This window comes from Cucurbita pepo, chromosome 2 (genome assembly GCF_057944985.1).
Source record: "Cucurbita pepo subsp. pepo isolate OVF chromosome 2, ASM5794498v1, whole genome shotgun sequence".
Classification (NCBI taxonomy): domain Eukaryota; kingdom Viridiplantae; phylum Streptophyta; class Magnoliopsida; order Cucurbitales; family Cucurbitaceae; genus Cucurbita; species Cucurbita pepo.
This window is the reverse complement of record NC_141799.1, coordinates 13,933,651-13,956,669: the sequence shown is the minus strand read 5'-3', so window position 1 is coordinate 13,956,669 and position 23,019 is coordinate 13,933,651. Positions and strand designations below refer to the sequence as shown.

Genomic DNA, 23,019 nt, shown 5'->3' with positions numbered 1-23,019 from the left:
ATATTTATAAATATGCATCCCTTTATATCATATGTGTGTATTTTATACTTCATTTAACACCTAACATATAAAACAAAATAAAAGATATTTAACGCGATCTTTATTATAAAATTATAATTGTAACATTTATTTCGTAAATAATTTTTTTTTTAATTATTTATCAAAAACTTAAAAAAAAAAAAAAAAAAACTTCCTAAGACGTTATGTAATAAGTCAACATTAATAAATGATCTAATTTTAATTTTAAGTTTCATAAATAATAGTACGCATAAATAAATGACAACGGCGTACATTAGCCATCCTTCCATTTTGACTTTTTTAATTCCATTAATTGATTTTTTTTTTTTAATTCCAGTAATTGATCAATTAAAGTTTCGTCAACTTAAATATTTATAACTTATTTAAATGAATGACTCATAATTAATAAGAAATTGATTCTTAACAAATTATTTATTATATTTTTTAATGCGTAACAATTTATTATTAAAAAAATTCACAAAAACTACACGTAAATACGATATAAATTTTGCGATTTTAAGAAATCTAAGTAATTTTCATGATAAAAATTAAATCATTACAAATTTAAAAAATATAAAGATTAAATTGTTATTAGTTGAATTTTATGGACTAAATAGCAAATTACTAAAAATTAAAAAATTAAAAAAAAAAAAAAAAAAAAAAAAAAAAAAAAAAAAAGTCAAAATGTGATGAATATGACGTAAAAGAAAAGGAAAAATAGATCTCGGCGTTTCCCCTCCATGTGACAGTAATTTTGTTATTTTTATTTTAAAGTATAAAATATATATATTTATTTATAAAATTTCAAGACAAAAATAATTTCAAATTATTAATTAATTGATTTAAGAAATAGTTTTAAAAAAATTAAAATCATAATTTTAATAATTTTTAAAAATAAACGTAGACATATATTGGTAATAAAATAAATAATTAAAATTAAAATAATAATTGTGGAAAAATCGACACTTTTATTCCCTTTAAAAAAATAAAAAAAAGAGACTTTTTTGAAAATATAAAAAGGAGACATCATTAATTAAGGTTTAAGGTTGTGGGTTTTGGCCTCTAATTTTATTACGTTTTTTTATTTTTATTTTTAAATGAATCTTAAAATTCACTCAAAATTAATTTTCTGAGTCTCCAAGCAAGTCCATGCTTAGATTTCAAGTTTTCTTCCCTTTTCCCTAATTTTTTCCCTTAAAAAAAGGACAAATAATTATAGTATTCACTGATGATGTTGGAGTCTTAATCAATGATTATTATAATTATAATTGCTCAATTTACACCAAAATAAACACATATTTACCATAATTAAAGTTAATTTAATTATTTTTCTTAATAAAAAATTACATATATATAATTATTTTTAACAAAAATAAATAATTGCAAATATACAAAATCTTCTAAAAAATATATATATATATATATATATATATATAATTTAATTTATTAATATATCAGTAGTATTCGTGGTAGGACAAAGATTATAATTTCACTGTTAACTTTCGTTAATATCACTTTTTTAAAAGGAAACTATTCACGGAGAGTGAAAAAAAAAACAATTAAAACTACAAAATTTGGGAAAAAGGTGTCGAGATGCTAGAAAAGCAATATTGTCGAGATGCTACGAGCTAGCAAAAGACGTCACGAATCATGCTATGAGCTAGTAAAAAGACGTTTCGAAATCAATGCTATAGTTTTACTGTGCTTAATGCTAGTAGCTTCTCAACTCTATAAACACACGTGACGAACGGTAAAAATGCAATAGTGTTGAGATGATACGAACTTGCAAGAAAACGCAATGACTCAATTCTACTCAACATTACGATTTCACTGGGCTCAACGCTCGACACGTCTCCATTTTGTAAATGCATATGACCAACAAGTTTTATATGTAGCATCTCGATGCTATGAAGAAAGACTCATAAATTGATTTGGAGTTCTAATTTAATTATATTTTAGATTCCGGAACGGAGAATTATTGATCTCAAACAAGAGCTAGTTTGGATATATTACCATTAAATTAATAATTTAAGCATAAAAAATTAAAATAAAAATGAAAAGGAACAATTTATGGAGAAAAGGCTATGGTAACTTTTTTTTTACTATGCTGTGAATGTTAATTTTACGTTTCTATCCCTCTCGGCGTTTCAAACGTGTGAAGACTTGACAGCCCCACCGGAACATGCAACTGCAAATTCCTTTGTCGAAATAAAAAAAAAAAATAATAAAAATAAAAAATAAAAAAAAATGAATGTACTTAATCGTCTTTTCCTATTTGTTTGAGGGCATTTTCTTTGTACACAATTTGCGTATTTAAAACCAGCTTCTTCTTCCTCCATTTTTCATTCTGAATCTCTCGCACGAAGTTTCAGAAACCAATTCTCTGAGAGAGGTAATGCTTTCAACTCTCTTTTCTTTCAATTTCCTTTCCACATTTCTCATTCATGTTTTTCGTTTAATTTCCCTCAAATTTCCTTCTGATTCATTCATTGAATTCTTCGGATTTTCAATTCCTCTTCTCCTCGTCTTTGTGTTGTTCGGCATTCGGATCTGTTTCTGATTGCATGTTTTCGTTCTTGATCTGTGATTTGTTTCGTCTTGTTGCTTGTCCAGTTGCACTGTTAGTATGATTCATACCAGATCTGACTTAATTCTGTGGATTTTGTTCGAATTGTTTCTCCACTAGTGTGGTCGTCTTCTGATCTTAGATCTTCTGGAACTTGTTTGGTAATTTGATTTGATCTGCATGATTTGATCGTAATTAGAAAGGAACGTTAATTTTTATTTAGGAAGGGCTCTGGTTATGATAACTGGTTTGATGTTTTTGTTGACTGGAGTTGCTTTTAACTACCGGCTGTCCTGCATGCTGTTTTGCGCTTTCTTCGTTATTTGTGCTTCATTGAGGTTGAATGGAGATGTCAGTGTTCTTTAAATTATACTCCTAATAGATGCATGATTGATGATTCTGATTCAACTGCATTCAGGGTGATTTTTGTTCGTTTTCGTGTTGAGATCTTTGTTTAGATATTTTATAAGACAGGAGTAGAGCTTGCTAACGAAGTCAAATCCTCTTGGTTCGATGACATAGTTTCCTTATAGAGAAATTTTCTTTTATGATTTGTCCTTATTCGTATGGTATAGAATGATTTTAGGTGGAAGACTTGGTGACGTTCTCATAGTTCTAGTTTTCATTCCCCTTATATTGCAACCACTATTTTGTCCAGATTATAAATTGAAAAGGCAAAAATGGTGAAGATCTGCTGCATTGGTGCGGGATATGTCGGAGGACCTACAATGGCTGTTATTGCACTCAAGTGCCCGAAAATTGAAGTGGCTGTTGTGGATATCTCAGTGTCCCGGATCAATGCCTGGAACAGTGACCAGCTCCCAATCTACGAGCCAGGTCTTGATGGCGTCGTGAAGGAGTGCCGTGGCAGGAACCTCTTCTTCAGCACTGATGTGGAGAAACATGTCTTTGAAGCTGATATTGTTTTTGTCTCCGTCAACACTCCCACAAAAACTAGGGGTCTGGGAGCTGGTAAAGCTGCAGATCTCACTTACTGGGAGAGCGCTGCTCGTATGATTGCCGATGTATCAAAATCTGACAAGATTGTTGTTGAAAAATCAACTGTCCCAGTGAAAACTGCTGAGGCCATTGAAAAAATCCTTACCCACAACAGCAAAGGAATAAAATTCCAAATTCTCTCAAACCCTGAATTCCTTGCTGAAGGAACTGCAATTAAGGATCTCTTTAACCCAGACCGTGTCCTCATTGGAGGGAGGGAGACCCCTGAGGGTCAAAAGGCCATCGGTATGCTGAAGTCCGTTTATGCTCATTGGGTACCTGAGGAGCGGATTCTCACTACCAATCTTTGGTCTGCTGAGCTCTCCAAGCTTGCTGCCAATGCTTTCTTGGCTCAGAGAATTTCATCTGTTAATGCCATTTCAGCTCTTTGTGAAGCCACTGGTGCAGATGTTTCTCAGGTTGCCTATTCTGTTGGCACAGATTCCAGAATTGGACCAAAGTTCCTCAATGCCAGTGTTGGTTTTGGTGGATCTTGCTTCCAAAAGGATATCTTAAATCTGGTTTACATCTGTGAATGCAATGGCCTTCCAGAGGTAGCAGAGTACTGGAAACAGGTGATCAAGATCAACGATTACCAGAAGAACCGTTTCGTTAACAGGGTAGTTGCTTCTATGTTCAACACAGTGTCAAACAAGAAGGTCGCCATTCTTGGCTTTGCTTTCAAGAAAGATACCGGTGACACGAGGGAGACCCCTGCCATTGATGTATGCAAAGGACTCTTGGGAGACAAGGCACGGTTGAGCATCTATGACCCCCAAGTCTCTGAGGATCAGATCCAGAGGGACCTCACTCTCAGCAAGTTTGAATGGGACCATCCTACTCACCTCCAGCCAATGAGCCCCACAACTGTTAAGCAAGTGAGCGTCGTCTGGGACGCCTACGAAGCAACCAAGGAAGCTCACGCAGTCTGCATCCTGACCGAGTGGGACGAGTTCAAGTCTCTCGACTACCAGAGGATATACAACAACATGATGAAACCCGCATTCATCTTCGATGGCCGAAATGTGCTTGATGCAGACAAGCTGCGTGAGATCGGTTTCATCGTCTTCTCAATCGGAAAGCCTCTTGATTCATGGCTGAAGGACATGCCAGCAGTGGCTTAGATTTTGCCTACCCCTTCACAATGGCTTCTTCCTCTTTGCATGCAAGGCAACAAAAGCAGTTGGATTCTTCACCATATTTTTAATGTATTGTTGTTTGTTTTTACTTTCATTCTCATATCATATCTCTTGTCTTGTCAGGACCCTCGAAGGTTTGAGACCATATGTCTTGCCTTCACAATTGTCTCCATCTCTATCGTTTTATGTTCCCATAAATTTTTTTGTTAGAAAGTTCATTACGTTTTTCTTTGCTTCATAAATGTTCACAGCTTTCCATTTGTCCTTAGGATCCCATAACTCACCATATGCAATGAGCCTTTTGTAGACCTTTTTTTTCTTATTTTTTATAATCTCAAAAAAACACTTTCTGGTTTTCTTTTAGCAAGTCAGTTATTCATCTTCTTCTCTTCCACTTTTCTTTTTTTTTCTTTTTTTTTCTTTTTTTTGTTACTTTATTTCATTTAAAATAATTTGCCTAAACAACATTATTGAATTTTTATTTAGTTTCTAAGTTGAGTTTATCGGTAATTAATTTAAACCTGAGGTAAGAAAAGTGTGAGTTTGTAAATAGAATCAAAATTTAAACTTTTAGGCCAGCCTGTAATTTACCTTTTTCATTTTTGAGATGTAACATTGAGAAAACTTTTGGACACGTGATTTGATAGAGAATGACTCTTTCCAGCACGTGCCAAAAATACCGAAAATACCCTTTTTCCTTGGCTGGTTGCGAATAACTTAACTTGTACTCCTCCCCACCGACACACCTCTTTAACCAGATTCCATGGACAGGGCATTTTCGACTGCACGATAAAATGCCACAAAAAAAAAATTGTTTGACCATGTGAAAAATGTTTTACTTTAGTGTTAGTTAAATTTTTACTATTCTTGGTATGTCAATTCCCGAGTTTATACGGCCCCCCGTGCAACAACAGGCACCAGTTTGACTTGGGGGTGGTGATTTAGTGGCAGTGGGCGGCAAAGTTGCTTTGTTACCTATTCTGTTAGGAACCGCAGATTTTTTGGTACATCATATTCATGCATTTACGATTCATGTAACGGTATTGATACTCCTGAAAGATGTTCTATTTTTTCGTAGCTCGCGTTTGATACCGGATAAAGCAAATCTTGGTTTTTGTTTCCCTTGTGATGGACCGGGAAGAGGGGGTACATGTCAAGTATCCGCTTGGGATCATGTCTTCTTAGGGCTATTTTGGAAAACTAAAATGTTTCAAAATGTACTATTGGGAATTTGATTAGTCGTCAATTCTTCCTAGTAGCTCGAATATACACTATCAGGGTTGTGGTTATTGCTTATTCGTTTTTAGTTGATTTCTTAAAATTGATTTCCAAACGTCTTCTAAAACTTTCTCTTTCCTCGTTTTCTATAAATATTTTGAAGAATGAGACAATACTCGTGCCAATGACGACCCAAATTCTAGCTGGTAACTTACTCGAGGGTGAGAGTAAGTGCCGCACAATCACGTTGCGAATCCTGACCGAGTGCGTGTGACTGTGACATCCTCCCCCACTGATCCAATTAAAAATAGTTACGGAATATCTCACTACGATGAAACATCTAAAGAAATGTGCAAACCATTCGAGAAACTAGAGTGTTACTACTTTGCATGAAATATGAAAGAACTAGAATGTTACTCGTTTCACTAGCTCCAATACTCTAAGAATGGAAAAAACTTATTTTCGATAGATCGAAGATAGACGCTTGTATGAGAACCTTGAGGCTTTTTTATTTTCCCTATAAATTAAATTAAAAACGTACCAAGTCAAATTAATCCATGAGTCGAGAGCATGTGTGGCGCGTGCCTCCTTGAAAGGTTTTTCTGCCCAAATTCTTCTCTTATTTGTTTCATAGCTCGATCATTCTGTGTTGACCTAAAATTTTCCCCACATTAAATTAAGTTTCACCTCTCATTTTCCTCGTAATTTTGGTTCAAAATTATCCATAACAAATACAACCATTATTTAAAATATATATATACATCATTTAACTTATTTCAACTATATTTGAAAATAATTAATTCAATCAATAAATAAATTATAATGATGAGGTGATATATTTAAAGAAATGTGTGGGATCCTTAATAAAGAAAGGAAAATAATACAGAAAAAAAATTAAAATTATTCAGTGTTCCACCTTGGTTGGAAAGGAGAATAAAAAACGCTTATAAGGGTGTGTAAACTTTTCCCCAGTAGACGCGTTTTAAAGCCTTGAAGAGGAAGCTCGAAAGGAAAAGCTCAAATACGACAATATCTACTAGTAGTGGGTCATCAGACCCAGATACTAAACGATGTGTCAGCCTTCTGGCTGTTCCCTGAAGGGAGGTAAACACGAGGCGACATTGACGATGTGCGAGCCTTTTGGCTCTTCTTTGAAGGAGATAGACACGAGGCGACACTGGCCCTAAAGGGGTGGATTTGGTGGCAGTCCCATATCAATTGGAAAAATGATTGAGTGCGAGGGTGGATTGTGATGTCCTGCAAACGGATTAAATCTTTTTTCTTTAATTATGAATTTTTTTAAGATTGAGATATAAAAGGATTAAATCTGTTAATTCGAAAAATAAAAAATTTAATAAAAAAAAAAAAAATAGACGATATTATTAAAAATTGAACAATCTGTTGGTCTGCAAGTTTATAGTGATACAGCGATCACTTTATTAGGCGTTCATTCCATGCAACCATTTTCATTTCGATCGCTCACCAAGAACCATCCATGATCTCTGCTTCTGATTCTGGATGCGTTCGTCTTCCCTTTCCAATTTCTTCCTCAATCGAAACCGCTCAATTTCTAACATGGATTTCCTCTTTTCTCTCTCAATAGGTCACTCTAAATTCTTCAATGGAGCTTCATCTTCAAGATCATCAAGAACAGACGAAGCAGCACCTCTGTAAGCTCTGCAACAAGAGCTTCTCCAATGGCAAGGTCTTGGGCGGCCATATGAGGTCCCATCGCAGCACTCAAAATCCGCCCAAAAAGCGCAAGAAGAACTCAATCACCGCTTCCTATAGCCTCAGAGAAAACCCTAAAAAGTCTTGGAAATTCTCAGCTCCAATCCCCCAAAATCCCCAAACCCCTTCGCAAGAAAATTGCTGCAAAATCTGCGGCAAGGGCTTCGATTCCTCCAAAGCTCTGTTTGGTCATATGAGACACCATTCCGGAAGAAGAAAGGAATCCGTCCAGAAATCTAAAGAAAAAGAATGCAATAATAAAGACTTGGGGAATTTGAAATCTCTGAGATGTCAATCGCCGATCGCTGGCGGGCAATCGGACGGCGAAACGTTAGGGCTTTTGCGGCGGAAGAGATCGAGAAGAACACGGTGTAAGTTGAGTAACCCTTATTGTTGTGCTGCTTCTCCTCCTTGTTCTTCTGATTTGATTGAATATTCATCTTCTTGTGTTGTTGATGGAATTGAGCCTGATGTAGAAGAATTAGCTCTCTGTTTATTGATGCTTTCAAAAGGGGTGGATCATTACGGGGGTGAGTTTAGTTCTGAATCCATGGGGGGTAGCCATTTTAGTGGCTTCAAAGCTAAATCGCCATTGAAAAGAGAAACCCATTTGGATTTGGATTTGGATTTGGATTTGGATTTGGATTTGGATTCAGAAGAAGAAGAAGAGAGAGCTAAAGTGGGAGTGTTCCCAGAAGTTGGGAGATATCTGAAACCATTGAAGAAGAAATGCGAGATTGAGGGGTTTTATGTGAAAGTTAGTGAAGAAGAAGTGAATGGGGAAAGTGGGAAAGAGGGTAAACATCAATGTGGTGTGTGTTTGAAGGTGTTTGGATCTGGGAAGGCCTTAGGAGGCCACAAGAGAGCTCATCTTTTGAAACCAAATTCAATGGATCTTGAAGAAGAAGATGATGAAGATGATGAGGATGATGAAGATGAAGAAGATGATGATGAGTTTAAGCCATGGTGGAATGGAGATGGTGATGATCATCGTAATGGTGGGCGGCAGCTGGTGGAGGGTTTGGCTTCTTCCAACTGACTCCATATTTCTTGCTGAGAGTTCATTAGAGATGACGTATATAGAAGTAAGTAAGTTTCGTCAAGGATGAAGCTCGATTTGATTCATGAAATTCTTTGATTGTATTACGGATATTGAATTTTGATATCATTACCACACGATCTCTTAAACATAACTCAACTAGTTAAGATAATTTTAAATTTGAGGCAATAAAATCGAGAAAACAGCCAACCAAAATATCACAAGTAGTCCCAAACTAAAGCATGATGAATCAAGAAGTCTCCCGCCCTATTGTTAAGAATAGTGAATTACTATTCTCATTAACAACCTAGCAATCGTATGCTTCGACCTGCACTGAAGTATTGAACATCCTGCTTGTTGAAGATAAAATTACATCAACCCATATGTAAATTATATGGGTTCAATTAAGATTTGTTTCTCGACATAGTTACATCGTTATTGGTATTTATTTAGAAAAATAAAAATTCAAATATTGGTGTTTATTAGGTTAAATTAATAAAAACATTTTTTAATTTTGTAAAAATACTTTCTAATTTTCTCTTAATTTTTTTTTTTTTTTTTTTTTTTTTGTTAGAAACTAATACTTTATTTTAAAAAGTTATCAAAGTTTTAAAAAATATTTAAAAATATTCTTAATATATAAATGAAACCATTAATACTATATTTCAAAATATCCATAATTTTTTAGAAATAACATTAATATATATAACTGAATGATATTTAACTTTTTATTAAAAATTTAGAGATATTTTTGGAAGGGAATACCGAAAATTATGGATATTTTGAAATATAACATTATATTTATTAGGAACAAAAAATTAATACATCTCAGATCTCAAAAAGGAAAAAAAAAAAAAAAAAAACTGAATAAATAGAAAGTTGACTTTGACCGTTCCTGAAATGCAATGCATTCAGAACTTGAACTACACATTCTTATTCCTGATAACATAACATATACTCTCAGCAGAACATCCAGCAGCCTGTTCTTCAAAACAGCATTTATTTATCTATGGTAGCTCAACAGGCTTAATGTCCCAGATATCTTTGGCATATTCATGAATGGTTCGGTCGCTGCTGAACTTGTATGACCCCGCCGTGTTCAATATCGACATCCTCGTCCATCTCTGTGTATCAAATAGACAAGTTCAAAATCTATAATTCAACATGTTACTTACTATAAATAAAGATAGATGTTACCTTTTGATCCCGGTAGGCCTCATCAACCTTCTCTTGACATTCAATATAGCTGGGGAAGTCCTTTCCCACAAGGAAATAATCTGCACGACCAAAACCTTCATTTCCCTCCAATGATGATATCATTTCTTCATAATCATAAGCCCCAAACACACCACTTCGAACATAATCTTTCACTTCTTCGAACCGTGGGTCCGGGATGAACTACATTGACACGACACACCAATCTTAGTATACAAGATATAGATATGTACGTTTATTTATTAAGTTTTGAGGTAAGTTTTGAGGTATTATTAGTAGCATGCATACCTTTCCTTCGGCTCTTTCTTTCCTAAGACCAGCAATCTCGTGGGCTTCGGCACCGAATAGGAAAAAGTTGTCAGCTCCAACTTCTTGCCTTATTTCAACATTGGCTCCATCCAAGGTTCCAATCAGGATACAGCCATTCATTGCAAACTTCATATTACTTGTTCCACTGGCTTCCATTCCAGCGGTACTGGGAAACGCAAAAAGTGTTGAAAAACAGCGTTATGAACATGAGTAAGGTGTTACGATTCAACCAGAACCAGAGAGCGTATAATTTAGAGACTACGAAACAAAGATTTCTAGTTACCTGATGTGCTGTGACAATTCGCTGGCAGGGATGACTATTTCAGCAGCACTGACATTGTAGTCGGGAAGAAAAATAACCTGAGGCAAAGAGGCAGTACGGTCATGAAATATTGAACCTAGACTCTCGTACAAATGATGGCAGAAGGCAATATGCTGAATTAAATGATGATGATTCAAGTGCACGATTGTACCTTCAACAAGTCACCAATTTCAGGATCACGGTTTACTGTAGCGCCCACATCTGTAATAAACTTCACGATCCTCTTGGCTTGCACATAAGTGGCAAATGCTTTCCCACCGAAGATGCAAACTCGTGGAACATATTTTTCCTTCCTTTCCGCTGCACTCATTTCCTTCATCTTCTTGTAGCGGTAAACGATCCCCAATACATTCAATAGTTGTCTCTTGTATTCATGAATGCGCTTCACCTGAAAAGGGATTAAAAAAAATCAGAAACTTATCTGAGCATATACTAATAATTGTGGAGGCATTAAGAGCAAATGACCTGGATATCAAACATCGCATCTGGGCTCACTGTATACCCAGTTCTTTCTTTCAGAAATGCCGCAGCTTTCAACTTATTGTTCCTTTTTGCTATCCTCCACTGATTTTGAAGGTTCTCATTATCGGCAAACTGCGGTAGAGAGAGAGAGTCATTTAGTGGTGAACATCAAAACCAAAAGACCAGTTTGTAATACAAATAGTATGTGTACGTACCAGTGTCCAGGCAATATAATAAGATCAATGACCTAAAGAGTGAATTACCTTTTTCAGTTCACCCAACTTTTCAGTGTTTAGGACCCAATCCTCTGAGCCAGTACACTTTGTAATAAGTGTGCTTAAATCAGGATTGCAGAAACGAATCCATCTTCTAGGTGTCACTCCATTGGTTTTGTTTTGAAATTTCTCAGGCCATAACTGTCAAAGTAGAACATCGGTCACATGAAATAAGTACAAATACTTTTTCCAACTAACATGGAAAACTCAAGAAGGTCTCAATATTCTATCAAGTACATACCTTATAGAATGCGTTAAACACTTCGTCCTTTACTATTTCACTATGTATCTCTGCAACCCCGTTAACTGCATGACCACCTACAACACATAGATTAGCCATACGAACCATCTTCGGTGGTGGAGGTGGTGGTGGTACTAGTTTCTTATTCTTAATGTTCTTGCTTTCAAGTTCATCGTTTCCCTCAACAGATTCATCTCCACCAACGGACTTGGCCAATTTTGCAGAGTTTTTCTCATCAACAGAGATTTCATGTCCTTCAGCTGAGGTAATGATAGAACTCTCTTCAGGTTCAACAAATATATCAGAATATGCAGCTGGCAAGTCAACATTTTCTAAAACTCTCAACTCCTTCAGCTTTCCACGTAACAGAACCTTATCTGCCGTGCCATATTCGGAAATAATACTTCGAACAAGCTGAAAAGAATAAAGCAGATATAAGAATTAATTAGAATTTAAGTGTCAATACTGTGGTATTTTATATAGGGCGTTGCATAGCAATACCTCTTCATCAATCAGTTCTATGATCTCAACATGTCGAGGAAGCAATTTTTGCATGAGTTCAAAACTCCATTTCTCTAATGCCTCAGGTAGAACGGTATGATTTGTGTAAGCCACAGTCCTAAGCATCAAAAGGTAGAATATATTTATAGGCTTACGCTCAAACAGTTAGAACCTACAGGATTCCAAATAAGAATAGTATGGCGAATATTTTTTACATAAAATAGTAGTAGCAACCATGACGCTCTCCCCTATACTATCAAATGATAGAAAACCCATAGCTATTCACTGGAATATATGAGCCTTTGTAGATCTACCACAATTAGCATATATTACCTTTGAGTAATATTCCAGGCTTCTTCCCAGCTTAAACCCTTCAAATCCAATAAAATTCTCATGAGCTCGGGAATGCATAGGGTTGGGTGAGTGTCATTCATCTGCACAGCAACCTTCTCTGGAAACTCTTCCCATTTTTTGTTTGCACCAGATCTTCTCTCAAAGCGTGCAACTATATCCTGTAGAGATGCTGAACATAGAGTATACTGCTGCTTCAGACGAAGAACCTTTCCTTCAAATGAATCATCCCCAGGGTAGAGAACATGGCAAATCTGAAGTAAATAAGACAAACCGCTTCTATGAATTTCTACATACAAATTGAACAACAAAACATAAGGACAGGGCAAAGCCCCCTTTTTCAAGGAAAAATGTTATTTGAACCTTTTCAGCACTTGCAAGGGCCTCTGATGCTCTGGTATGTTCTCCAGCATTAAAAGCAGCTAAATCAAAATCTTCCGTTGGAGCTTTTGTTGACCAAAGTCGCAGGCTGATTGTATTTTTGGTTTTATATCCTGGAATTGGAACGTCATACGCTACAGCCTCTATATCCTCTCCACCAATCCAATTCTTTTTCCCATCTGATCCAACAACAACTTTGCCGTAGAACTTGATTGGATACCTTATATCATTTCTGACAATTTCCCAAGGGTTGCCAATCTGGAATGAAGATAATAATACAAAGTAAAATACATTGAAGTCAAAGCAGAAAGTGTGATTGTATTGATAATTAAAAAGGTGAAAATAAAAATACCTCGAGCCAATTTTCAGCGGCCTCCTGCTGACCATCCTTGGTAATTTTCTGTTTGAATAAGCCATACTTGTACCTTAGCCCATAACCCCATGCCGGGTAATTCAGTGTTGCCAAGGAATCCAAAAAACAGGAGGCAAGTCGCCCAAGGCCCCCATTTCCAAGAGCAGCATCTGGTTCCTAGAATCAGTCTCAAAGAATTAGCTTCTTCATCGTAATGCTTCTTTAATAAAAGAAATGAACCAGAAATAGAATTCCACGAGAGAAACTATAGAATAAGAAATCCTAAATGGACAGAAGGGGGAAAGGTGGAGCTGTGTAAAGTCATGAGAAGAGAAAATGGAGAGATTCCAAATAATTTAGTAACCAGCAATACGCGAAGTTAGAACGAAAGAATCACCAACATGAAAAGGCAATTGAACATCGTGTTCACCATCAGCAAAAGAAGAAGGAAAATGTAGGGAGGAATAACATTAAACTGAAAGCAAATCCTATCAAATAACCCTACCTGACAAGCCACATTTTCCAATTCGTATCCAAGCTTGCTCAATGCCTCTGCATAGGCCCCAGTGAGCTCCAAATTACCAATTGCATTCAACAGTGCTCTACCCTACAAGGAAGAAAGGCAAAAATAATAAATAAAAAAAACATGTAAATGACTCTGAAAACCAATAGCTCCAGGAAGAGTGGAAAATAGTCCATGGTGGTGAATCACTAACCTGCAGAAATTCCATCGACAAATAATATGCCTGCTTGACATTCAACTTCTCGTAAAGTTCATATGTCTCATTCCAATTTATGATAAGAGCATCTCGAACACTTTGTGCAGTGGCAAAGTAGGCCTTAGGAAGATCAAATCGATCGGGAGAAAATAGAGGGGTAAACTCTGCATGGTATTTAATACTCGCGGCAATCGATGAGGAGTCCGGCTCAAAAGTACTCGCCCCGGTTGCTGATTCTGAAGGAAATAATGGGGTATAGCATGAAGCATAGTTCACTAGTACAGAAGTTTCAAAATTAAACGACATGGAAGCTCTATTGCATAATGCAGCGTGATTTCAGTCTTCCGACAAATATATATTATGTAAATAAGATGTCAATTTCTTTCGTAAGGACGCTAAATAACTTCCAATCGTCAATTTCAACAACATCATTCCAATCGCATCAGGACAGTAAATCAATACATTATATCCTCCCTAAAGAAATGAAGAAATCAAATGATTATAACGTCCTCCGATGCACAGCAAATGCCGATCATTACAATTTTCCAGCACAAGCAGTAAATCAGAATGTAAAAATACAACCTCTCAACTAAAAGACAACCTCAGCGATCGATTTCAAAAATGAAAAATAAAATAAAACACAAGAAGATCATACAATGAGCACATAATCCAGAGGAAGCATCAAGCTCAGCGCCAATTCATAAAACCGAAAGTAAAATCAATCAATCAAACCAAAGAAAAAGCAAACTACCTTCATCAGCAACCGGATCCTTCAACTTCTGTGTCGGCTCACTGGACACATTCCTAACCACAAGCGTCCGCTTCGGCGATCGCCAACTCGAAGTCCGGACAAGAAGCAACCTGGATTTACCATACTTGGTACTCAAACCGATAAGAGAAGGCAACGAATTGGAGCCCGAAAACGGTTCAGCTCGATTCAAAGCGACGGTCAAATGAGAGCTCGCTGCCATGGATTGAATGATTCTGCGTATTGAAAGTGGCCTGGACTGACTAGATTTTGGCTTCCAGGGAATTGAGAGAGCGTTGATGTGTAAGAAACCAGATCATGAGTGAGCTATAAAGACACGAGCAAGCCGTTCGAAGTGACGAAATCACGGGCCCTCCATGTACTGCATCCGTAATGTGTGGGATTTTATCCCGTGCAGCCACTATTGTGAGCTATTGTATGAGTGGCTCCCAATATTCTTTAATTAATTATTTATTTATTTAATTAAATCGATTTTGAATAACTTTAAATCCTATTTTTAGTCACCCTTTTACTTAAATTCACATTTTTTTTTGTATTAAAAATTTATTTTCACTTAAATTTTATTTTAATTTCAATTTTTTTAAATCTTTTGTTCGAGAATATATACTTTAATGATAGACACTCCCGCTTTCTAAAATATTCTATTTTAATTTTAAAAATTGCATAATAATTTTATTTAAAATACATTAATAATAATTATTATTGTTAATAAATAAATCAATTCCACTTAATCTTATTTCTTATATTTTCCTAATTTAATTTTATGTCATTTTAGTTTTAAAATTTAATTCTCTTATCCTAAAATGTTTTTAATATTCTATTAATGTCTAATATGATTATAATTATAAATTTTATTAGTTTTTTTAAATATACCATAAATATTAAAATATATAGTTTTATTGTACACGACCAAAGTTAAAAAACCAAATATTATAACATGACTAATTTATTTATTTATTTATTTTATTCTATATCTTTTATAAATATTAAAAAAAAATAACTAAAAAAAAAAAAGTATTTTTCTATTTTCTATTTGATTTTTACTTTAAAAATTATATATTTTCCTTTAAAAAAAAATCTATCTCTAAACTTGTCAAACATGTTTTTTACTTTTTAACTTTATTCTCTCAAATTTCTTTCTTTATATAACTATTTTCACTCTAAAATTTATCCTTTTTTTTTTCACTGACTAATATCCCCTCCCTAATTATCAAACATATTCAATTTTCTATTTTTTTTTAAATATAAATAAAAAACATTACAAAAATAGTTTATATGTTTTTCATTTAAAAAATACAATAAATAAAAATGATAAGCACTGGATTTTGCTTAACGAATTGATTCCAACCAAGAGCTTAATGACTTACTCTTAGATTCCAAGATGACTTCCTCCATAATTAGCTTGACCAAAACTAATCCAATGAATCGGTTTAAACATCAAACCTAAAGCAAGGTTTGAAAAATAATAACACCAAAAAGGTATCAAGAAAACACAAATGTTTTGTTTGTACTCAACGAGCATCCTAAACATAATATTACATGCCTTTAAATAGACTAACCCAAATATAATGTACCAAAAAAGCTAGTAAATACAAATCGAAGAAAATAAAGCATGACATAAATAGTTTTAATTGGTAGTTCAACTCCCAACCGACAAAAGTTTTATAATCATTTTCCAATGTCAAATAGAGTCTATTGCCACTCTATTATTTTCTTGATTTGATATGCTAATGCTATAAAGATTTTTGAGCTCAAAAGTTTTTATTTCAACTTGTACATTAGCTAGCATCTGAAGATGCAATGTATAAGTCTCTTGAATCTTTTTAACATTGCTTCTTGTAATCGGTTATTCGGATACATGCAAAAAAAATCAGTAGTTGAATTCATAATAATATCAAATCATTAAAGTAATTTTTAGAAATTATTTTATTTTTTAAATCTAAGTTAAAAGAGAAAAAAAAAATTATAGACATTTAGAATTTTGTTAGAATAATAATTAAAATATAACCCACAAATATTTAAAATATAAGAATGAAAATGTTCCATAAATATCATAAAACCATAGTGGGAACCAAGTTGCCTAAATAGACTACTCAAAATAATTAATGTTATATAGCCCCACAAACCTTAGCAAATGTCATAAATAATGGTTGATTTAAACTTTGTTAGGTCACATAAATCATATAAATGTCATTTTAAATACAATAATTTAAAATATATACTCCTTTTAATATATAACTTTCCAATTTAATACTCTCCCCCATATTATTTATTTTTCCTCCTTTTTGAATTTTAGGATTTTTATGCAATTAATTTTTTAAAATAATTTACTAAAAAATAAAAAACATTACTATCGGATAAAAGTTATAATAATAATTTATATTTTATCTAGAAATGTCGAGGTGAAAATGGAAAAGTTTTATCTACCTTTGTCTCTACCTCTTATTTCAATATTTATTCCATGAAAATATTCAATATTACACTATAATACAGAGTGAGACGAGATGCAATTTAGTATGATCGGGACAAGTTTTTTTCTTTTTTTTTATTTTTTTCTCTTCTCTAACCTATTTTATATTAATTAATAATAATAAATCACGATCCAAAATTGGAGTGATAAAAGATTAAAATAAGCGAATTATTTTTCCTTTTTTCGTTATTTTATTTTTTTAGAATGTGAGATGACTTGGGGGATGCACGATGAACCGTCCATTATTATTTATTATTTATTATTTGTTATTTATTATTTTATTTTAATTTATTGAAAGATGAACCGTCAATTGTTTTGTCGTGAATCGCACGGAGATATTTTTCTCGATCGTCTTAATTGCGGACTTTTTCCAATGTCTGACGTGTCTAAGTGAACGGCTAAGATTATTTTATAATTTATTTAATTCCTATTTGTCTATTTTTATTTTATTTTCATGAAATTCAATAATAAAATTCAGGTATTTTAATTGACCAAAATTAAAATATGTGAAAGTACAAATTTCAATATTAAAATAATGAAACCAAATAATTAATATTGAGATTTATGTATTATTTTAGAAACATTAATTTATAATTAATTTCATATTAAAATTTATCATTAATTTTATTTATTAAATTAAATAAACTATTGAATTAGAAATTAAACCAACCATTTAATTCTATTTTACCACTCATATAAAATTCGTTTTAAATATAATAAAGTGGATAAGGTATTCATTTAATATCCAGTTTATTTTATTATATTGAAAATAGATTCTATATAAGATAGAATCTATTTTTAATATTTACATATTCTTTATTTATTGCGTAAATATGTTATTAATTTCATGTTTTCTTTCCGAAGTTTCAATAAATTAAAAAAATTAAAATAGTTAACTTATTATTATTAAAAAATTAAAATAATTATAAATAATTAACTTCTAAACATATTATTGTATAAATTGATTTTTGGATAATAAAACTGGGATTGATTGTAGAGGATTAAAACCCCAAAGTAAAGATATTTTTCTAAAGGACAACCAAGGAATATAAGTTGGTGAAGGTGATCACAATTTCCAACCGTCCACGTGTCGTTGTGCAAGTTAATGACGTGGACAGAGGAGATATTCCAGTGCAATGCAAATGCAAAATTATTCAATAAATGCGCATAGATTAATAGGCCTATCATTTCGGCGCGTGGCTATCAAGGGCTATCTAGATCCTCACATATATCCGAAATGCAATAAAGATGAACCGAACTACTTATGAATGTAACCACAATTAGCATCACTACGATTAGGTTATCGAACATAGAGTCATGAGTGAATTACGAGTCGGACATAATTGCAAATCGAGCGAGCTCTCCTTGCATGCAATGATGTGGTGGTGAACCTCTCATTCTAATTTAGTGCTCTTAGAACTGTGCGGAAAGACTGCCCATCACAAAAATCTCATTCCCATTGTTAGATGAACACGACTCTCCACAATGGTATGATATTGTCGCGTGAGCTCTTCATGACTTTGTTTTGGGTTTCCCCAAAAGGGCTCGTATCAATGGAGAGAGTATTCTTTGTTTATAAACTCATGATCATTCTCTAAATTAACCGATGTGGGACTTTTATCATCCAACATCCATCATCATCCACAAAGATGGGAACACACGAACCCAAACAATCCTTGCTGAGAACTCGTTCGAGCACGCAGAGAAGGAATTAATCCGACGTTGGTTAGGATATACGAGAAACAAACAAAGACGGAAGTCAGACTAAAAAAAGCTTCAAAATCCATTTAGAATAGAGATTTCCCATGTCATTACAGCTATGAAAGGGTTTGCTTGCAATGAACTTTGCCTAATGCCCTTTGCCGCTTTCAATATATTACATAAGAACAGTTCACAAGACACCAATCAAAGCTAAGAATCACTAGTTTATGCAAGTTTTTAGTTAACCTCACCAGTAGCTAATGCCATACTGTATTTGTATTTCAGATAAGCTTTGATGAAGGGCTCCAATTCACCATCCATCACGGAGACAATGTCTGATGTCTCATGTCCTGTCCGAACATCTTTCACTAGCTTGTATGGATGAAACACATAGTTCCTTATTTGCTGACCCCACTCGGCCTTCACGGCGTCTCCACGTATTTGCTTGATTTCGGATGCACGTTGCTCCTCGGCTATGACTAACAGCTTGGCTTTCAACCGGCTTAACGCCTTGATCTTGTTTGCTAGCTGTGATCTTTCCTCTGTATTATAGTTGAGAAAAAGATGAAATGCCATTAATCCAGAGATTTGTTCATAACTTATCAAGAAATATACAAACGAATTTGAGAAGAAATGTTTGATTCAATCAAAACTTGTCACCAGCCAGGTTGAATTATTAAAACCATGCAACATGGAAAAGTCTGAAAGGTTTGTTTGTCAAATTAAAACATATATGGCCCACCCAGTATGAATGGTTCCAGGTTGCCTACATCAATCTTAAACAGAGAACTTCAAACATGCAGATTAAACTACTTAATCAATTGGAACTTAAAGTGAACGATTCTGCTATATGCGATGATCGAGGACACGGTCCTAGTAACCCTTACTAAGGGAACAGACATCAAGTTGATATGGTGCCATAAACAAGGACAGTTAAATTAGGACAGAAAACCTGTGCAGCGAACCGTGACGCCTGTGGGGATATGAGTGATGCGTACAGCCGTTTCGACCTTGTTAACATTTTGACCTCCTTTTCCGCCTGCCCTTGAAAAACTTATTTCCAGGTCCTCTTCTGGTATTTCAACATCCATGGACTCATCAGGAAGGAGAGGCATGACTTCCACACCAGAAAAGCTCGTCTGCATAGATCTTATATTAAAACGGATAGGCTAAAGGGTCACTTAGTTTCACATAAGTTAGAAGTCAGCGTAATAATGATTCTGGATTCTAATTTTCAGTTCACGAAAAATTTAAAGCATAATAGCGTTAGGTCCCTTCAATTGTTCATCTTTTCTTAGTATCTCCAAGCACCATTGATCTTCAGGTAGTGTTAAAATTACCTGTCGAAGTCCTTTAGAGTTAAACGGAGACTGTCGCACGATCCTGTGTGTTCCTTTCTCCCCGGATATATATCCGTAAGCATAACGACCTTCAATTTCAATTGTAGCTGATTTTATTCCGGCTTCCTCCCCAGCAGATTTCTCAACTACTCTTGTTTTGTATCTTTGCTTCTCTCCCCATCTCACATACATTCTCAGAAGCATGTCAGCCCAATCCTGCACTGGAGATTATCAAAAATTTAATATGGGGAAGGAATAAATTTGGTGAAAACGTTGTAGTTTAAAATGGAAGACCAGAATATAATTCTTAGAAGCCGTTTAGAAGACAACCAAAAAATACTTTGAAAACAGTTGCCAAGATGAGCAATTAACTACTTACCTGTGCATCAGTACCCCCAGCTCCAGCCGAGATCGTGATGACAGCACCTTCTTTGTCATACGGACCCGAAAGAAGTTGAGTTAATTCAAATTGATCCAATGCCTTGTTTAGGTCTTTAATGATACTAGCAGCCTCTTCAAGAAGGCCAGTATCTACAGAGTCCATCTCTTCAGTCAGTTTAACTATCGTTTCTGCTTCTTCAACCTGAATCAATCATAATACAGCCCACATCTGAGGTGATGATTTCATTCACTTTTCAAAAGCTTGGTCATGCTATTGACCCAATGTTAAGGCTTAGTTTTAGTTTAATTTTCGTCAAATAGATTATTTCCAAGCATTACTATGACCATACGTAGAACATTGGGGCCTTAAGATCTAATATTGCAATTCCAATTGATATACAGAGTAAGCCATAGCGACGATAGACTTGGGCGAACCTTGATTTTAAGACAGCCCTCCAACAAACACTTGCATTTATGATTGCAAACGAATGATATTGAAGTTGATCTTCATTTTATCTGTAAGCACATGCAAGTGATGCCTACATGACATTAAAGATTTTTTGTTTTTCTGGATGAATACATCAATTTAAGATTCGAGAACAAGTAGAAGATATCTTCAAAAAATATTTAAATGGGGTAAGATAATAGGTTACATCTGTAGCAAGTTAAGCATGATTAACATATTTGCTTTAACTCGAGGGGAGTGATACGTGTATACTATTATGTATATTGACGTAGATATCTTAGATCCAAGACTTTATTAATCATTTGTTCTTCATCTAAAATTTACCCTCTTTCAGTTTCGGGCACCCGTATACGTCTTTATATGTGACTTTATCCAACGAATTAGAGTATTCCTAAAAATCAGATTGCATGCTCTATACATTACCTGTGTTTTGAAGTCAGTAAGCATCTTTATTTTATCTTTCACGTCAGTTAGGGCCATGAGAACTTGTTGAGCTTTAGATCTGTCATCCCAGAAAGAGTTCTCGGCTGCCTTCGACTCCAAATCTGCAACTTCTTGATCCAACTGTAACAAACCAGCAGAGTTTCTTATCTCTTCCACACGCTCGGAGGCTGTTTCCACTTCTTTCCTTAAGGAGTAAAAATCTGCCAGCAACAACAAGCATGCGTTATATCATTTCCATTGTGTAGCAAACACCACGGAATCGAAAAAGGATAAACGGGAACTAGATGCATCCAGTAATGCAATCGACGCAAAAATCAAAATTTGGGACAATAAACAGCTTGTTGGGTCTTAAAAATAGTATCAGTAAATATTTTAAGGATGTTATTTAGTAGTTGCCGGCTTACCAGAACAAAAAATAATAAAAAGGCTTAAGAAATTTGTCATTCAAGTGAAGATTCATATGGCAGACATTGACCACATTTGATGAATGTAATACAACTGGTAAGTCACTTATTCTTATGCACCCTACCAAGATGCACCAATCATTCAAGAAACCACTGGCGCCTCATAGTGACCAAATTTTAATGCTCGTAGAAATCTGAAGATTGAAGTCAAAATATGACACAGATATTTATTTGATCAATTGGCCACTAAGAACAACTACAATATATCAGTTTATGAACGCTTGAATCATTGAAAGAAGTAAAAAAGCGCATTATATCATATTAATGAAGCTATTATCATCTTCCACGACCTTAGCTGAACCAAGAATAACTGAAAACCATGAACACAACACAGGAAGTTCAATAATTAGAACAGAACATCAAAAACACAGTATTTTCAATCTAAGAAAAGTAACATACCTTGCATCGCCCATTCTTGCGTATCAGAATCGACCTCCTCGCCCACCGGGCTCTCGGGCGTCGCAAATGGAACTGCTGGAAGAAACCAATAAGTTACAGAAACTAGAATTCGTTGCCAATACAAGGAACCTCAACAATTTGTAAGAAGATAAACGAGACCAAAAGCATACGAGGCGATCCAGAATAACCAGAATCAATTCAATGAAGAAAAAAAAAAACATTAAAACAGAACTTGAATTCATTATGATAACGAGAAAGCACGACAAATTGAAAGAAATTGGGAATGAGATTAAAGGGGAGGAAAATTTCGAATCGACTCACCGAGAGAAGAACGAGAGTGAATAGAGAGAGAAGAGCGAAAGCGCGAAAGCGGAAATTGTAGCTCGCTCGAAGATCTAGTGGTTTGAAGTCTGGGAAGTGGGAAAACGGGGGAGGTGCAGAGCCACAATGGCCGCTGAACAACGTCCATGGCTTCCTCTTCGTTTCACTTCTGCACAAACTCCTTCAGTCGATTACCCATACAATTTGGAGATAAACCCCGCCTAGTCCACGTCATCAGGTCTTGTCTCTCTCTCTTTCATTTCTACCCTATTTTTTTAAATGCTCTAAAAACTCAAAAAATATTATTGTTATTAATTTAACTTAAAAATACCTTTTTTACTAATATCATTTTAGTTTTTAAAAAATTCAAAAATTCAAATTATGTTTTTTTTAATACTCCTCAAAATTTTAAAAATAACAATAACC

The 23,019-nt window shown here is 34.5% G+C and overlaps 4 protein-coding genes across 6 annotated transcripts; 2 read left to right on the top strand and 2 right to left on the bottom strand.

Moving 5' to 3' along the window:
- The first annotated feature begins 2,253 nt into the window (after positions 1–2,253).
- LOC111788525 (UDP-glucose 6-dehydrogenase 1) lies at positions 2,254–4,964 on the top strand. The gene is made up of 2 exons (XM_023668864.2): positions 2,254–2,410; positions 3,243–4,964. Exon 2 carries the CDS (start codon positions 3,265–3,267, stop codon positions 4,705–4,707), a length of 1,443 nt encoding a protein of 480 aa, XP_023524632.1. The 5' UTR covers positions 2,254–2,410; positions 3,243–3,264; the 3' UTR covers positions 4,708–4,964.
- A 2,386-nt stretch (positions 4,965–7,350) lies between these two features.
- On the top strand, positions 7,351–8,864 carry LOC111788524 (zinc finger protein ZAT9). The gene is made up of 2 exons (XM_023668863.2): positions 7,351–7,462; positions 7,544–8,864. Exons 1-2 carry the CDS (start codon positions 7,436–7,438, stop codon positions 8,708–8,710), a joined length of 1,194 nt encoding a protein of 397 aa, XP_023524631.2. The 5' UTR covers positions 7,351–7,435; the 3' UTR covers positions 8,711–8,864.
- Positions 8,865–9,488: 624 nt separating this feature from the next.
- LOC111788028 (Glycosyl transferase, family 35) lies at positions 9,489–14,907 on the bottom strand. Of its 2 annotated transcripts, XM_087121611.1 has the most exons (16): positions 14,590–14,907; positions 13,836–14,074; positions 13,625–13,726; positions 13,120–13,296; positions 12,750–13,025; positions 12,369–12,640; positions 12,036–12,153; positions 11,705–11,948; positions 11,535–11,674; positions 11,282–11,434; positions 11,022–11,150; positions 10,708–10,944; positions 10,518–10,594; positions 10,214–10,400; positions 9,908–10,108; positions 9,489–9,834 (listed from the first exon to the last, which is right to left on the bottom strand). In XM_087121611.1, exons 1-16 carry the CDS (start codon positions 14,807–14,809, stop codon positions 9,718–9,720), a joined length of 2,889 nt encoding a protein of 962 aa, XP_086977737.1. In that variant the 5' UTR covers positions 14,810–14,907; the 3' UTR covers positions 9,489–9,717. The 2 variants fall into 2 exon arrangements, with proteins under 2 accessions (XP_086977737.1, XP_023523931.1); XM_023668163.2 differs by having other exon boundaries at positions 11,535–11,948.
- Positions 14,908–18,836: 3,929 nt separating this feature from the next.
- Positions 18,837–22,794, bottom strand: HCF109 (high chlorophyll fluorescent 109). 2 transcript variants are annotated; one of them, XM_023670108.2, is made up of 7 exons: positions 22,594–22,794; positions 22,273–22,347; positions 21,389–21,609; positions 20,498–20,701; positions 20,119–20,334; positions 19,731–19,917; positions 18,837–19,320 (listed from the first exon to the last, which is right to left on the bottom strand). In XM_023670108.2, the coding sequence occupies exons 1-7, from the start codon at positions 22,739–22,741 to the stop codon at positions 19,016–19,018; spliced, it is 1,356 nt and encodes a 451-aa protein (XP_023525876.1). In that variant the 5' UTR covers positions 22,742–22,794; the 3' UTR covers positions 18,837–19,015. The 2 variants fall into 2 exon arrangements, with proteins under 2 accessions (XP_023525876.1, XP_023525877.1); XM_023670109.2 differs by having other exon boundaries at positions 22,273–22,344.
- Positions 22,795–23,019: the final 225 nt, after the last annotated feature.

Coding starts and splice junctions, on each gene's coding strand:
- LOC111788028 (XM_023668163.2), bottom strand. CDS start 14,809: ATGGCAGCGAGCTCTCATTTGACCGTCGCTTTGAATCGAGCTGAACCG. Junction 13,026..13,119: donor CCGCTGAAAATTGGCTCGAG/GTATTTTTATTT, acceptor TCTTCATTCCAG/ATTGGCAACCCTTGGGAAAT. Junction 10,109..10,213: donor AAGAAAGAGCCGAAGGAAAG/GTATGCATGCTA, acceptor GTGTCAATGTAG/TTCATCCCGGACCCACGGTT.
- HCF109 (XM_023670108.2), bottom strand. CDS start 22,741: ATGGACGTTGTTCAGCGGCCATTGTGGCTCTGCACCTCCCCCGTTTTC. Junction 22,348..22,593: donor TCACTCTCGTTCTTCTCTCG/GTGAGTCGATTC, acceptor GGTTTCTTCCAG/CAGTTCCATTTGCGACGCCC. Junction 20,702..21,388: donor TTACTGACTTCAAAACACAG/GTAATGTATAGA, acceptor TGATTGATTCAG/GTTGAAGAAGCAGAAACGAT.
- LOC111788525 (XM_023668864.2), top strand. CDS start 3,265: ATGGTGAAGATCTGCTGCATTGGTGCGGGATATGTCGGAGGACCTACA.
- LOC111788524 (XM_023668863.2), top strand. CDS start 7,436: ATGATCTCTGCTTCTGATTCTGGATGC. Junction 7,463..7,543: donor CTGCTTCTGATTCTGGATGC/GTTCGTCTTCCC, acceptor CTCTCTCAATAG/GTCACTCTAAATTCTTCAAT.